Here is a 15,653-nt window from a genome sequence, read left to right as displayed (position 1 = left end):
TCTCTACTGAACCCCTGGGAATTATTTACTGGTTGGATTAGCATCTGTTGTCATTCAATCTAGACATGCCCAATCTGTGTAAAAGGAAAAGAAAAAACTTGGAATGTTTATCATGATCACTACCACACTGTAGCAGTGCAATTATCAACACATAAACTTCTTTCTATTTTTTTTAAATGCTCAAAGTTTACTTTTGCCTTTGAAATCTCCTTGTTATCCTTGCCCATAAAAGTTGATTTTCACCGGACAGCTAGGTGGCGCAGTGGATAGAGCACCAGCCCTGGAGTCAGGAGTACCTGAGTTCAAATTCGGCCTCAGACATTTGACACTTACTAACTAGCTGTATGACCCTTGGCAAGTCACTTAACCCCAATTGCCTCACCAAAAAAAAAAAAAAAAAGTTGATTTTCAAGTATGATTAACACACAATATCAAAAATGAAAACAAAAAACTGGGGTTATCTAGAATTTGAATCCTGTGTTTTCTTCCCCCTTTTGGCCCCCTACACACATTTTAATTGGTTAATCCCAACAGTCCAGGAATCTTCCCACCTTTCAGGAAAGCAACAGCTCTTTGTTGTTTCTTCTGTGACACTACCAATAAAGCAAGATAAAATAAATTTTACACCCCTGACAGCATTTCAAGAAAGACAATACCTGCTTCTTTCTTTTGTTCACAGCCTATAATTTCACTGCTAAATTGTCCTCATTTCTAAATAAACTACTTGGAATTCCTTTAGAATGGATTGATGTAGGAAATACAGTTCAATCTTTGACTCATTCCAGGACATCCTTCCTCTATTTCCCCCCCTCAATCCCAACCCACCCCTTGCTGATCACCAAAAAGACCATCATCACCAGATCAAAGACTGAGTCAGATGAAATAGCACTTCCTTAAGAATAGATAAATATTTCTCAGCCACTGCGCTAGTTCCTTCAGGAATGATAGCCATTCAAGGCCAAATGGAACTGACCCTATTTTAAAATTATTTAAAATGACAAATTACCAATTTCTGTTTAGAAAAGCTAAATCAAGCAAATAGGGAGCTCCACTACCCTCAGACCTAAAAGCTATAGCTGATCAAAGGTGTTTCTCCTCTAAACAGAGATTCAAGGTTTACATTTCATTAGAACCTGTGCCAAGAACAACTGAGAGATTTTACTGCACAAGCAAAACTGTCTGAAAGAGGCACTGTATGACATAGAGGGAAGCTTAGTTTTCTTTCCTTTTCTTTGAAGTTACAACTTCTAATTGTTAATTTATATGCATCAGTGATATTGGAAGAAATAAGGACAAGAGCATATTGTTTTGTGGACTCTATAGTGGAGTTTTATTTGCACCTAAAGGAGGGTAAGCTAATTTTTGAAATTCTTATTGATTACATTTTTTTTCTTTTTTTCTTTTTTTGGTGAGGGAATTGGGGTTAAGTGGCTTGCCCAGGGTCACACAACTAGTAGGTGTTAAGTATCTGAGGCCAGATTTGAACTCAAGTCCTCCTGAATCCAGGGCTGGCGCTCTATCCACTGTGCCACCTAGCTGCCCCAATGATTACATTTTTAAAAGATTCTATTTGTCAAAAATAAAATGATAGATGCATGATATTAATCATCCCACATTACTTTCTACATTCATTAATGTTCAAATGGCTCTGTTCTTCACTATATACTGTATAAAATTTCCTTCACTACTGTGAAATAAAATACTATTAAGCTTTGTTTAAAAAGTTAAAATGTTTTCTTTTGCCTTTGAAATGAAAATAATATATACACATGCCTATATATTAATACATAATTTTATACATACATATGCACATATATATGTATATACACACATGCATATGTATGTATAAAATAGAGAGAGAGAGAGAGAGAGAGAGAATGTTAAAAAAATAAATAAATAAAAGCACCTTGATGTCAGGGATTGTTTTACTTGATTGTATTTCTATCCCCTCACCACCACCACCACCACCACCACCACCACTTAGCAAAGTGCCTGTCACACAGTTCAATGCCCAACATGCTTTTTCACTCATTCATCAATTTGTGTAAAATAATTTGCTTATAATTCTTTTAAGTAGGTTAAACATGACCCTGTAGTTTTGTTTCTATTGGTTTATCAAACCCTTTCTTTATGCATAATACAAAATAAAAATTTAGCTCGTCTAATTATTTGTTAACGAAGTTTATCATAGCATAAGTAACTCAAATTAGAGAGTGTGTTAATATTGATTTTTTTCCAGATCCTATTAATACAATTATAGAGTAGTACAGAATTTAAACCTTGTTTTATATGTACTGGTATTGAATGAAAGAATGGAAGCATTTACTATGGGTGAAGCACTGTGCTAAACTCTGGATATACAGACATAAGAGTAAGATAGTTCTCCCTGTTCTTGAGGAGCTCCCATTTCCACAGGGGAGACCACACAGATGGAAGGTTTCAGTTGCATATTAGAAAGAAAGGTCCCCCATAGTTTTGAGCAGGGGTATCAAAAATGCAGCCTGGGGGTAGCTAGGTGGCGCAGTGGATAAAGCACTGGCCCTGGATTCAGGAGTACCTAAGTTCAAATCCAGTCTCAGAAACTTGTCACTTACTAGCTGTGTGGTGACCCTGGGCAAGTCACTTAACCCTCATTGCCCTGCCAAAAAAAAAAAAAAGAAAGAAATGCAGGGTTGGTTCATTATGGGGTAGCTAGGTGGCACAGTGGATAAAGCACCGGTCCTGGATTCAGGAGGACCTGAATTTGATTCCGGCCTCAGACAGTTGACACTAGCTGTGTGACCCTGGGCAAGTCACTTAACCCTCATTGCCCCCCCCCAAAAAAAAGGTAATTGGGAGTTAACAATGTGAATAAAAATACAATAGGACAGAGAAAATGTTTATATGTAGCTCTCTAAGTCAAGGTGCCAGCTCCCCACCCTCCCACCCCCCCAATCCTTATGTATGGTTTAGTGGCCCTTGGTTTCTATTTGAGTTTGGCATCACAGGCCTTGAAGATGAAGTGGCAAAGCAGATGTTAATGCCTCCTTGTTAATGTCATTTCCACTGATAAAATCATAAAAGTTTCTTTCTTTCTTTTTTCAGGGCAATGGGGGTTAAGTGACTTGCCCAGGGTCACACAGCTACTCAGTGTCAAGTGTCTGAGACCGAATTTGAACTCAGGCCCTCCTGAATCCAGGGCCAGTGCTTTATCTACTGCGACACCTAGCTGCCCCCAACAGTTTCTTTATTAAGAGGTTCCATTATTTCATTAGTTCATAAGTCACTAAAAGTCTCTAGGAAAAAAAATAAAGAATTCTATGAAAAATTGATTACATTCTTCACACAGAACACAAAACAATGAGAAAACATTTTACTTTTTTTAGGCAGTTGTTTCCCAAAACTACAGAAATGTCAAGCTCCTTTGTTTAGAACAAACTAAGTAATTGTCTTTGTCCCTTGTACTCACAGCAAACAGATTTTTCTTCCTTCCTTGTTCCTGGAAGAAAGCTGCTGGAAGCACTTCACAAGTAAATAGGCCTTAGTATGAACTCTGTTCAAAAGTGATGTGCTTCTGAAAGCATTTCTTTGTCCTAACCAGACGACAGCTGGCTCATTTTAGATGGCTTTCTCAGCCTGAATACTCAGAATGCTAAAGATATGACATCTACACATTTTCAGTCGACCACAATTACTGATTTTTAAACACAATGAAAAAAGAAAGCAGGTCACTGGAAGAGCAGAACTGACCATGAGACTTTCATGGGAGAATACTGACTGACTGAGTAATGTCCTCATGTGTGCCCCCTAGCACCCCCAAACATTGCCCTCAGTTCTGGATTATTCTCTGCTGTATATATTTCGAAGTGACTGAAGTGAGTGACTTTTAGAAAGATTTCAAAGTAGAAATAAATTGCCTGCTCTAACTAGAAAGGACTTATTGGGGCATTTGTTTGAGTCAACAGTCACCATGTTGCACCTTCAAATTTTCTTTTCCACTTGGGAGTTGTCAGTTGGTTTTGGCCCAAATATTCAGTCCTGTGTTGCTACTTTGAAACCAAGAGAGATTAAGGATGGGGCTTGTATCTGATAAAACTTTAGGTAAGAGCTGTTTGTATTAGTTTTTGTTTTTTTTTAAAGTGAGGCAATTGGGGTTAAGTGACTTGTCCAGGGTCACACAGCTAGTAAGTGTTAAGGGTCTGAGGCCAGATTTGAGCTCAGGAACTCCTGACTCCAGGGCCGGTGCTCTATCCACTGTGCCACCTAGCTGCCCCTGTATTATTTCTTTTGTGGGAAACTAAAAGCAACTAAAAACTTGACAGCTGACTAAAAATTTGTCAGTTTGACCTACCTCTGTTGTGTAGACTGTTTTTTCTTCACAAGGAGAGTCTCTTTGTAGGCCACAATAAAAGTTCTTCCTAGCATTTGATTTCTCCTCTTTACATTATTTACCACTGGGAATGAGAAAGGGTGATAGAATAGTTTGGTCAAACCAATTTTTAGATTAGGGTGGGGAAAAGAAAGAATGCTAACAATTTAGGAAAGTCTACTTGCTAAGAGGTGAGGGTGGGGAGGACTAGGAAGTGCTGAAATCTTTTAGCCATCAACACTTCCTGGTTCTCCTTCCCAAACACCAATGTGATCCCAAATTTACTCTGCATGAAAAATGGAGGCCACATTAGTCAGCTTAGAAACAGTTGCATTATAAATTGAGGACAGACGGTTGAACTTGCTAATAATCCCTATATCTGGGGCTCCCCTGAGATTCTGTCCTGGGTCCTCTCCTCTCCTCTCTCTATTCTCCTTGTGATAATTTTCCCCGTCTGTTTCCAAGGGTTTAATTACCACCTCTATGCATCATGTGACACCTCTGACTGGATCCACTACAAATTTCTGTTACATAACCTCAACTGGGCCCTCACTGCTGAAAGGCAATCCTACCATAACTCCCTTATCAACACACTATCCCACTCTCCATAGAGGCTCTTCCAAGCCTTTTTATCCCTCCTCAAACTTCCCATGGTGCACCCTCCCCCCACTCTCTCAGCTGAGAACTTTGCCTCATAATTTACATTAAAAAAACTAAGGCCTTTTGCTGTGAACTCCCTCTTCTCCCTTTCTTCATCTCTTATCACCTTCTGTCACTTTCTTTCCCTTTACCCCTTTTGCATTACTCCATACCAAGACTAATTATCCCTCTGCTTATTCAAGCGATCCCGGTTCATTGTCTCTGTCAATAGAAATCTCCCCTGTCATATCCACTCTTTCACTTATTTTAAATCTCTCTCCCTCTCTACTGGCTCATTTATTACTGCTTATAAACATGCCCATGTCTTTCCTATTTGGAAATAGATCTTTTCCCTGCCACTATTATCCTATATCTCTTCTACCCATTGTAGTGAAAAATCCTAGAAAAGGTCATCTACAAGAGGTGCTCTCAATCTTTTACAATCTGGCTTCTGACTTTATTCCCCTGAAACTGCTCTTCCCAAAGTTACTAATGATCTCTGAGTTGTCAAATCCAATGGTCTTTTCTCAATCCTCATTCTCTTTGACCTCTATGAAGCTTTGGACATTGTTGATCAATCTCTTGTCCTTGATACTATCTCCTTTCTAGGTTTTCAGGACACCAGTCCCTCTTGGTTCTCCTACCTATCTCACTCTTCCTTCTGTGTCTTCTTTGCTGGATCCTCTTCTAGATTAGGATTCTGAAGTGAGCACTCTTCTCTTTTCCCTCTAGACTACTTCACTTGGTGATCTCATCAGGTTCAATGGATTTAATTACCAACTCTGTGCTGGTGATTCTCAAATCTACCCCAGTTCTGCCCCAGTCTCTCTGCTGATCTCCAATCTCACATCTCTTAACTGCCTTTCAGACATTTCAAATCAGATGTCCAATAGACATCTTTTTTGTTTGTTTGTTTTTGTTGTTGGTGGGTTTTTTTGCAGGGCAATGGGGGTTAAGTGACTTGCCCAGGGTCACACAGCTAGTAAGTGTCAAGTGTCTGAGGCCGGATTTGAACTCAGGTACTCCTGAATCCAGGGCCAGTGCTTTATCCACTGCACCACCTAACTGCCCTTCCAATAGACATCTTAAATGCAATATGTCCCAAATGGAACTTCCCCTGTCAGGACCCCCACACCAAGACCATGCCTCTCTTTTTACTCCTCCCTTTTCTTATTATGAGACACCTTGTTTTCCAGAGCTAATGCCCAGCAAGCAAGCTGAGCTTGGCATAACAACACTCCCTTGCATGCACCCTCTGGATGAACTCTGGTGCAGCTAAATCAAACCAGCCCCAGGCGGTCCCCAAACTTGGGCAAATACCTGCAGGAACCACATTATGGTCATGAAGACCTTCTATGACTACACTTTTTGTCACTATGCAAACTTGCCACATTGTTGCCATTATATCTCACTACTTGATTCTTTGTCTTGCCACCTCTATACGAATCAAGGCTTGCCTCACTGCCTTGGGTCTCTGGTCTTAGACCAGGCCCCAGAATGCATGTCTAGTTTCCTACCTCCAGTGGAATAAAGGCTTTTTGCCTATAGTCTCTGTGAGCTCTTTGGTATTTTATTTTTCAGAGCTGACACCCCAAAACCCTGTCCTCCCTTCACCTTCCCTATTACCACAGAGGGCAACACTATCCTACCAGTCCCACAGGCTTGCAACCTAAGAATCATCCTGAATTCCTCAGTATTTCTCTCTCTCTCTCACACACACACACACACACACACACACACACACACACACACACACACACACACACACACACACACACACCCCGTATTCAATATGTTGCCAAGGCCTGTCAGTTTCACCTTTGCAACATCTTTTGAATACACTTCCTTCCCTCTTCGGACAGTGTCACCACTCTATTGCAATCCCTCATCATCACATACCTGGATTACAGGAATAGCCTGAGGGTGAGTCCATCTACCCTCCATTCAGTCACTGAAGTGGTTTTCTGAAGCATAGGTCCAGTCACATCACTCTTCTACTTGATAAACTCCAGGGACTTTCTATTGCCTCCAGGATCAAATACAAAATGCTGTTTGTCAGTCAAAGCCCTTCACAACCGAGTCCCCTTTTATCTTTCCAGTTTTCTTACACCTTGCTCCCTAAGATTTTTTCCATTTAATGACACTGGCCTTCTGAATGTTCCATGAACAACAAGACACTCCATCTCTTGGCTCTGGGCATTTTCTCTAGCTCTTTCCCATTCTTAGAATGCTATCCTGGGGGGCGGGAAGCTAGGTGGCAAAGTGGATAAAGCACCGACCCCTGGATTCAGGAGGGACTGAGTTCAAATCTGGCCTCAGACACTTGACACTTAATACTCTGGGCAAGTTACTAACCCCCATTGCCCTGAAAAACAAAAACAAAAACAAAACAAACAAACAAAAAAATGCTTTCCTTCCTCTGCTCCAACTACTCATCTCTCTGGCTTCTTTTAAGTCCCAACTAAAGTCCCATCTTCTACAGGAAGTCTTCTTCTCTAACACCTCTTAATTCCAGTGCCTTCCCTCTGTTTTTTATTTATCCTGTACATATCTTGCTTTGTATATATTTGTTTGCATGTTGCTGCCCTCCCCACCCCCCCCCAGCCCTTTGGTTCAGGTCCTAAAAGATGTCCTCTACTGGACAATTACAATGGTCTCTCGATTTTTCTTTTCCAATATTTTGCCTTTGCAAAACTCATCTACTGGCTGGCGGTTCTTTGACCTCATTCTACCTCTGGCCTTCATGCTTTTGCACAAGCCTGGCTCTAATTCTCTCTTCTTTTAAAATTCTTATTTTCCTTCAAGGTTCAGTGCCTTTCCTAGTTTCCCCAATTATTAATGCTCTCCTTTTCATGTTACCTCACAGTTAACTTACCTGTATACATATATTTCCCCTAGGAGAACAGAAGTAAGCTCCTTGAAGGGATCCTTTTTTTTTTTTTATTGTACCCTTCCCCCCCCCCCCCCCCCCCCCAGTGCCTGGAACATAGCAGATATCCAATAAACATTTACTGAATTAAACATCTCTGGGGCCTGCCAGCTCTTCCAAACTGTCCATGACAAATGCTTGAAGTTCCTACAATCTCTTCTCCCCTGCAATTCTGTCACTTCTTTAAACTGATAGAACAACCATGAGGACTTAATCATTCCTGAGATTTCTACAGATTCTATCAAGTCTCTACATTAACAAGGATTATGGGATGGGGAAAAAAGCAGCAAGGGAAAGGAAAAGTCTTTTGTAGTTTATCTTTTCAGAGCTGGGAACAAGAATAAGAACAGTGAGACCTCTGTGAGGTGAGCAGGGTTTTGTCATAGGTGCTACAGTTGAAGTAGGGCATACTTCTTCACCCGGACTCTGACAGGGTGCCATGGTCATTAAACCTCTTTGGGCAAGTCACTTAATCTTCATTGCCCCACAAAAACAAAAACACCTCACCTTGGCTCCTTTATCTTGGAAGTCGTTGTCCCTATAATAGTGTCACATAAGTGTATAATTTGGGGGGCAATTGGTATTAAGTGACTTGTCCAGGGTCACACAGCTAGTTAAGTGTTAGGTGTCTGAGGCCGGATTTGAACTCAGTTACTCCTGAATCCAGGGCCGGTGCTTTATCCACTGCACCACCTAGCTGCCCCATAAGTATATAATTTTTAAAGCTGGAGGAAAACTTTGGGCATCTTTTAGATAAGAGTCTGAAGAACATGTTTTCAGGCAGACACCACTATGGAAAGATCCAAAGCAGTGGAATCATAAGCATAGAATTCCAGGGACTTTCCCATCCTGCACTGCTGCTAAGTCTTCTGGTTCAAGGTTCACCCAGAGTATTTTCTTCCCCTGCTCATTCTGGCTCTTCCATCAGATTCTTATACAATGTCATGTAAAGCAGTTTAAAGTAGGGAACTCTGAAGGTTTCAGCTGTATTCACATCCATACTGTTGGCCACCCTAAAACCAGGGGAAATTATCTTTTTAGAGTTGAGGTATCAGGGATTCCAGACTATGGCTGCTCATCAGAAATTCAGGGAGCTGGAGATTGGTGGTCCAAGAAGGCATGTGGCTTGCTTCACTAATTCATCTGGGCCAACAAGCTGTTCTTTTAAAATGCAAAGAGTGCGGGCAGCTAGGTGGCGCAGTGGATAGAGCACCGGCCCTGGAGTCAGGAGGACCTGAGTTCAAATCTGGTCTCAGACACTTGACACTTACTAGCTGTGTGACCTTGGGCAAGTCACTTGATCCCAATTGCCACACACACACACACACACACACACACACACACATACACACACACACAAAATGTAATGAGTGGAGGTCAGATAACACTAGTTCAAAGTGTTGAAGATGGGATTTGTGCTACATTCTCCATAATGCCTAATGTAGTCCCAGACAGAAAGTATGCAATAAGTGCTGGTTAAATTGTATATAAAGTAGGAAAATGTGGCTATAAGCAATTAAGACAGGATGGAAAATTGGTAACCAAAAATATAGGGAGGGGCAGCTAGGTGGTACAGTGGATAGAGCAGCAGCCCTGGAGTCAGGAATACCTGAGTTCAAATCCGGCCTCAGACATTTAACACTTACTAGCTGTGTGACCCTGGGCAAGTCACTTAACCCCAATTGCCTCACTTAAAAAAAAAAAGTATATATATATATATATGGAAAAAATATAAATATATAGTCAAGAATTATGCCATAGATCCCTAAGAAGTGATTTCCATACTGGACTATGAACTGATTAGGTTCCTAGAATACTATGTCCCATGACTTGAAGAGGAATAAGAAGAACCTGGAGGATGTTATTTTTAAAAGTGGCAAAGATAGCTAAAGATTAAAAAAAAATAAGGCTTAAGAGATGCCGTTTATTATTTATTTAGCATTATTTCTTCAGGAGAAAAAAAGATTATAGTATGATTTGATAATTGTTTCATCACTTAAGAGTAGATCCTGAACATCTTCAATGTTAACATAAATAGAAGAAATGGTTTACTGCAGCATTAGGGATTTCAATGAGAAATTTCACTACTGTAAACGAACTTATGGAATCTCCTTTTTTGGAGGTCTCATCATTTTTTAAATTGTAAAGACACTCCTGCTGTGGATGGTTTATGTGTGCTGCCTTATGCTGAGGTGATATACTAGATGATTTCTTAAGATCCCGGAGTACACAAAAAATCTATAATTCTATGTATTTGAGAAAGATGACATTTATAATCAAGAATTATTAATCTTCTTTAGGAAAACTCTGAAAGAACAATGTGCATATAATAGTATAAATCTGGTACTACTTTAATACATTTCAATATAATCTCTAGATATGAGGCTTACAATAAACTCTTCATAAATTATATGAATAAATAGTTTTAGGATGATGTAAAAATATTTCTGCTTCAAAGAAACTAAATGAAAAGGAAATGCCAGGAGACAAGTAAGAATATTTTAAGGGCCAATTTGTACCAACTCTTTAAGATGCTAATGAAGTTGGCATAGTTCCTGGTATTCTGGGTATTTTGATCTGGAAATAACTTGTAAGTATAGTATTTCATCTTAAAATGTACAAGGCATTAAGTATTGATATTACCAACTGGTGGCAACAAAGAAAAATTAGGAATTAAAATGAAAATTAACACTACAAAAGGGGATTTATTTCTAAATCCATTTAGAACCAGGGAGAGCCTTTGACAGTTCTTTTGTCTCATAGCTGGTCTTCCTGCCTGGCTGAGAATGGCTAAGAGTCCCAGATTATGCTATAGCTGTTCCCACCAACACAAAACTTGCATTCGCAAATGAGCTATGAAGTCAGACAAAAAAGAACAAACATAAACGACCATCTTCCCATCTATCTGCTGGAAGGGAACACAGAGATGCTTCATTTTATATCTCTCAGTAGCACTAATGAGGCAGAAGATTTGTATAAAATGGAAGGGAATCTTGGACAAAACAGAGCATCACCGTGATTGTTTTCATATGCAAATCTTCTGATCACTGTCAGAAAAAAACCCTTGCGCATTATTCACATGTATTTTAAGCTATTCCCAGTAGGAAAGTAGGTTAACTCTAAGACTAGTTCATTGCTTTTTGAAAATAAACAAACAACACCCCCCCAACAACAAAAAAACAACTAAATTTGCTGATAGAAATATCAGAAGAGAGGAAAAAGAAGGCAACTGCATTTTCTTGGAATTTTTATTATGTACATGAATAACAACATGAGGACAAGGAGTTCTGGGACTTATAAATTATCTCTAGGTGAAAGAGTATCAAGCTAGTCCATTCAGCGATATGGCATCATCTGAGATAACAAAGAGGACAAGTGTAGTCTTTCATGAAAAAGAAAGATACTTTATTGCATTCAATATCAACATCTCTGGCATCTTTCTCAATCTGTTCAAAATACTGGTTTCTGCATGGAGTCTTTGGAGTACATCTAAAAAAAGAAGAAAAACAAGCAAGGGTCTTGTTCTGAAAAACAGTGGCTACTATAAAAGTTGAGGCTTTTTCATATTTAAAGAACAAAAGAAGCTATGGAATAAAGCACTGATGTTACAAGACTAAACATTATAGGCCAGGGAAAGGGCAATTATTCCCCCTTTACATATAGGAAACTGAGGCTCAGAGAGGTTTATTGTAAAGATCATTTAGCATACTTTTGGTTTAAAAAAAATCTTTCCACAATAAAAAAATCACTAATTTCTTTAAATACACATACATACAACCCAGAAGATGTAACCACAGAAAGTATGTTCTCTAGATTTTATATATATATATTGAGGAATAGAGACATTTTAGAGAACATGTATGTACTAGCTGTTTCTAGTATAGTGAAGAATTCCTCAGTCAAGACATCAGTATCTCATATACCTTGTAACTCTCTTCTGGTCCTCTTTCTTAAGGGAATAGAATTTACTTTGTGAAGTGAAATAAGACTACAATACAAGGCATTATGGAAAAAGAAATAAATGTTAATACAGTTTCAATAAATTAACTATATATCACATTGAATGTAAAAAAAAACCCATCATGTTTTCTTTAAAGTTCAAGTGAAATTATTTCTGAACTAAAGGAGCCAAATTTGAATCTCAATAGGGACTGTGTGACTTCAAATAGTGAGAAAAATAAAGGGAAAATAAGATTTGCTAAAAACAATATTAATGAATTTCTTTAATCCTTTTTTGCAGAACATTTGGCAGATTAAACAAAAATATTTTGCAATCTGGTTTCTACTATGTCATTTACTATAGTCTGAAAGTTGCTGAGTGCTCTAAAACTTTCTATAGCTATTTTCCATATTGTAATAACTTGTGAATTAGGGAGAAAAACAGTTCTGTCCATTTTTTAAAAATTCAATATTCTAATTGGCAAAATAATGATTTGTAAAAAAAAGTTTTTATTCGCTACTCTATGGTTGTGCTATTAAGCAAACAATCTGGATATTATGTAATTATAATGGGTTGTACTAGAGCCATCTACCTGAGGATTTCAAAGTACAAAAAGTACAAGATACTTAAAGCAAAAGCTCAATATAACTTTGTAACTATCTGGAAATCAGAAGACATTATGTGCAAGCTGTGATAATGTTAATAACTAATGGGGCTAATGTGTATTCAACACAAACTATGCGCTTTATAGAGAAAGAAAGAAAATCATTTATTAAGAGTCTACTACTATTTGCCAGGCATTTTACATACATTATTTCATCTGCTTCTCACAACCACTTTCTGAAGTAGGTGCTATTTTATAGTTGAGGAAAATGAGACTGGCAGAGGTTAAGTGACCTGCCTGGGGTCACATAGGTATTGAGTATCTGAGGACAGATTCGAACTCAGGTTTGTACCATCAGTTGCCTAGAAGGCATTCCATAGATTGAAAATGAAAATGAAAATAAAAAATAAACACTCCGCATGCTTAACTGAGCAGCAGACAAAGAAAACATGGCTGATTTCTTATAATTCCATCACTGACAGGCTGAGGGATAGTACACTTGATCTGGTCAGCCTCAGCTTACCCATTTGCAAAATGGGAGTAATTATGGCTATTACCTTTTCTTTTAAAAAGCTGTACAACATTTTCTATTTTGAGGTTTTTCCTCATTGCTCTGATTCTTATAACATGACTAATGCAGAAATATGTTTAATGTTATTATGTATATATATAATCTATATCAGATTACCTGCTGTCTTGGGGGGGGGAGAAAAATCTGAAATTGGAAAGCTTGTATAAGCAAATGTTGAGAACTATTTTTACATGTAACTGGAAAAAAATACTTTTATCAGAAATTTTTTTAAAGCTGTACAACAAGCATAGAAGTAAGTAGCAGTGCAAGCAATTAAGTCTACTTTGTAATTATTTATATTTAAAGGAATGCAGTCCAATGCATAAGCTATCAACAACTTTGCAGTCATCCCCATTAAGTGTCCAACAAGTTTCTTTGTTTTTCTATTCACTTACATTTGCTTTTCATTTTATGTGGTCAGTTAGCAGAAACAATTGTTCTAATTCTGCTTTTTAAATTTTCCATAAAGTTCCCTTGAGTTTTCTTTATCCTACTCATTCTCAATGATTTTAATTGTATTATACTATTCCATTACATTAGTATGCAATAATTTAACAACACTATTCTTAGACATTTAGGTTGAATCTATTTTTTTTTAACAATTACAAATAATGCTATAAAGATCTTTGACCACATATCTCCTTTTTTGTGCTGTTCTTGATAACACTGCCAATAACAGAATTATTGGGCCAAAGGGCATGTAACTTTTATTGGATACTTTCCAAAAGATTTTACTACCTTGCAATTTTAGTAGCTGTGATGAAAATATGAACCTGTTTCTCCACAACTGTGTCAAAATTCAATTTCATTGACTTTAATAATTTTTTGTCAATTTTGTGGGTGTGAAGTTTACCTTAGAGTTATTTTCTTTTTGCTTGTTTTTTGCAGGGCAATGGGGTTAAGTGACTTGCCCAGGGTCACAGAGCTATTAAGTGTCAAGTGTCTGAGGGCACATTTGAACTCAGGTCCTCCTGAATCCAGGGCTGGTGCTTTATCTACTGTGCCACCTAGCTGCCCCACCTTAGAGTTATTTTAACATTTAGCTCTGCTTATTAGCAAGATTGAGCATTTTTTCAAGTGTTTGTTAACAATTTGTAAATTTTCTGTTCATCTACCTTAAACATTTTATCCATTAAGAGCAGAGAGTTTGCCTTGGCAAAATTTTTTTAAAAGAGTCCTTATACATATTTATATCAAATTCATAGCTATTGTACTATGTTGGCCATAAATATTTTCCCAGTCTATTATTTTTCTTTTCCTTTGATTGTATCGTTTTGTTACCTACTCTCTATGCCTCTTAAAGTATTTACACCAGTTTTGAGTTCCTCAATGGCACATTGTAAATAATCATAAAGGCTGCTATAAAAAGGTATAATGTAGGGACAGCTAGGTGGCACAGTGGATAAAGCACGGGCCCTGGATTCAGGAGGACCTGAGTTCAAATCTGAACTCAGACACTTTTTTTTTATTATTTAAAATGTGCAAACTAATATCAATAATGCTGTTTTAGCTTGCCAGGGGAAAAATGGCAATTCTCTAGAAAAACAAACTTCAGTTAAATAACATATCATTTGAGCATAAGAATTACATATAAACCATCTGAAACATTGTCCCAGCTCCCAATTTCCCCATCAACCTGGAACTGCTATGAACAAATCATTTAAAACTGGCTAAGGCTGCAGCTAGCAATGCTAACACAAGCACAAAAGTCTTTTGTTTACCTGTTGAAAATGGACAGCACTAGGTCCGTTTTATTTATTCTTTTGTTTAGATGACTGCTTCACATCTTCAGCCTTATAAAACAAAAATGTGGGCATTAATGTATAGACTAAGCAGTTTCAATGAAGATCCTAGACTGAACATTACACTAAAAACAAACCTTCCATATTATAAGAACATTTCTTCTACTAAAAAAAAAAAGGAAATTATTAGTTATAAGCTTTACTTAACAGGTTAGCTTTTTTTTTTAAGTGAGGCAATTGGGGTTAAGTGACTTGCCCAGGGTCACACAGCTAGTAAGTGTTAAGTGTCTGAGGCCGGATTTGAACTCAGGTCCTCCTGACTCCAGGGCAGGTGCTCTATCCACTGCGCCGCCTAGCTGCCCCAACAGGTTAGCTTTTTTAAGTATCTCCATAATAGTCCAAAGTATTCAATAATCTTTTACTACCCTGAAGAGTTAATATACCTCTGTAAGGGACTATTACACCTTGACTTTTCCCCTTAAACAGGTTACAACTGAACCACACCCATTGTGCCTATCCTCAATGCTAGGACACATAATTAGGGCACTCCATGAAAGAAATATGATCTGGAAAAATCATTTGTAACTGAGAGACAGCCTCAACTGTGGCCACCAAAAATGTGTCACATTGCTAGAAACAGGTGTGTCATATGGAGGGAAAGGTTCGCGTTCCCTAAGGCCAAAATCTTTTTATTTTTGATTAGCGGACAATTCTGAAAAAAAAAAAAAAAAGAAGATTGTGCCACATTTTTAAATTTACCAGTCTGGGGTCTCATTAGCTTTTCTTGCCAATCTGTATTTCATTCTATTCACACTTTTAGGAATTTTAGGGATTTCAGATCTGCAAATCACATCATGATGCCTCCTCCTCTCCCCCTAAC

General features: G+C 38.1%; 1 protein-coding gene across 3 annotated transcripts in view; it reads right to left on the bottom strand.

Annotated features, from left to right (window-relative positions):
* Nucleotides 1-11,294: 11,294 nt before the first annotated feature.
* The window catches only part of APOO (apolipoprotein O), an 87,585-nt gene continuing 83,226 nt past the window's right edge, over nucleotides 11,295-15,653 (bottom strand). For all 3 annotated transcript variants that reach the window (XM_043994173.1, XM_043994174.1, XM_043994172.1), the window contains 2 exons: nucleotides 14,753-14,824; nucleotides 11,295-11,405 (listed from right to left, as the gene is read on the bottom strand). In XM_043994173.1, the coding sequence (XP_043850108.1) occupies nucleotides 14,783-14,824 (42 nt within the window). In that variant the 3' untranslated portion in view covers nucleotides 11,295-11,405; nucleotides 14,753-14,782. The remainder of the gene's footprint in view (nucleotides 11,406-14,752; nucleotides 14,825-15,653) is intronic.

The sequence above is a fragment of the Dromiciops gliroides genome, chromosome 3, assembly GCF_019393635.1.
Source record: "Dromiciops gliroides isolate mDroGli1 chromosome 3, mDroGli1.pri, whole genome shotgun sequence".
NCBI classification, from domain to species: Eukaryota; Metazoa; Chordata; class Mammalia; order Microbiotheria; family Microbiotheriidae; genus Dromiciops; species Dromiciops gliroides.
This window is presented reverse-complemented; position numbering and strand designations above follow the sequence as displayed.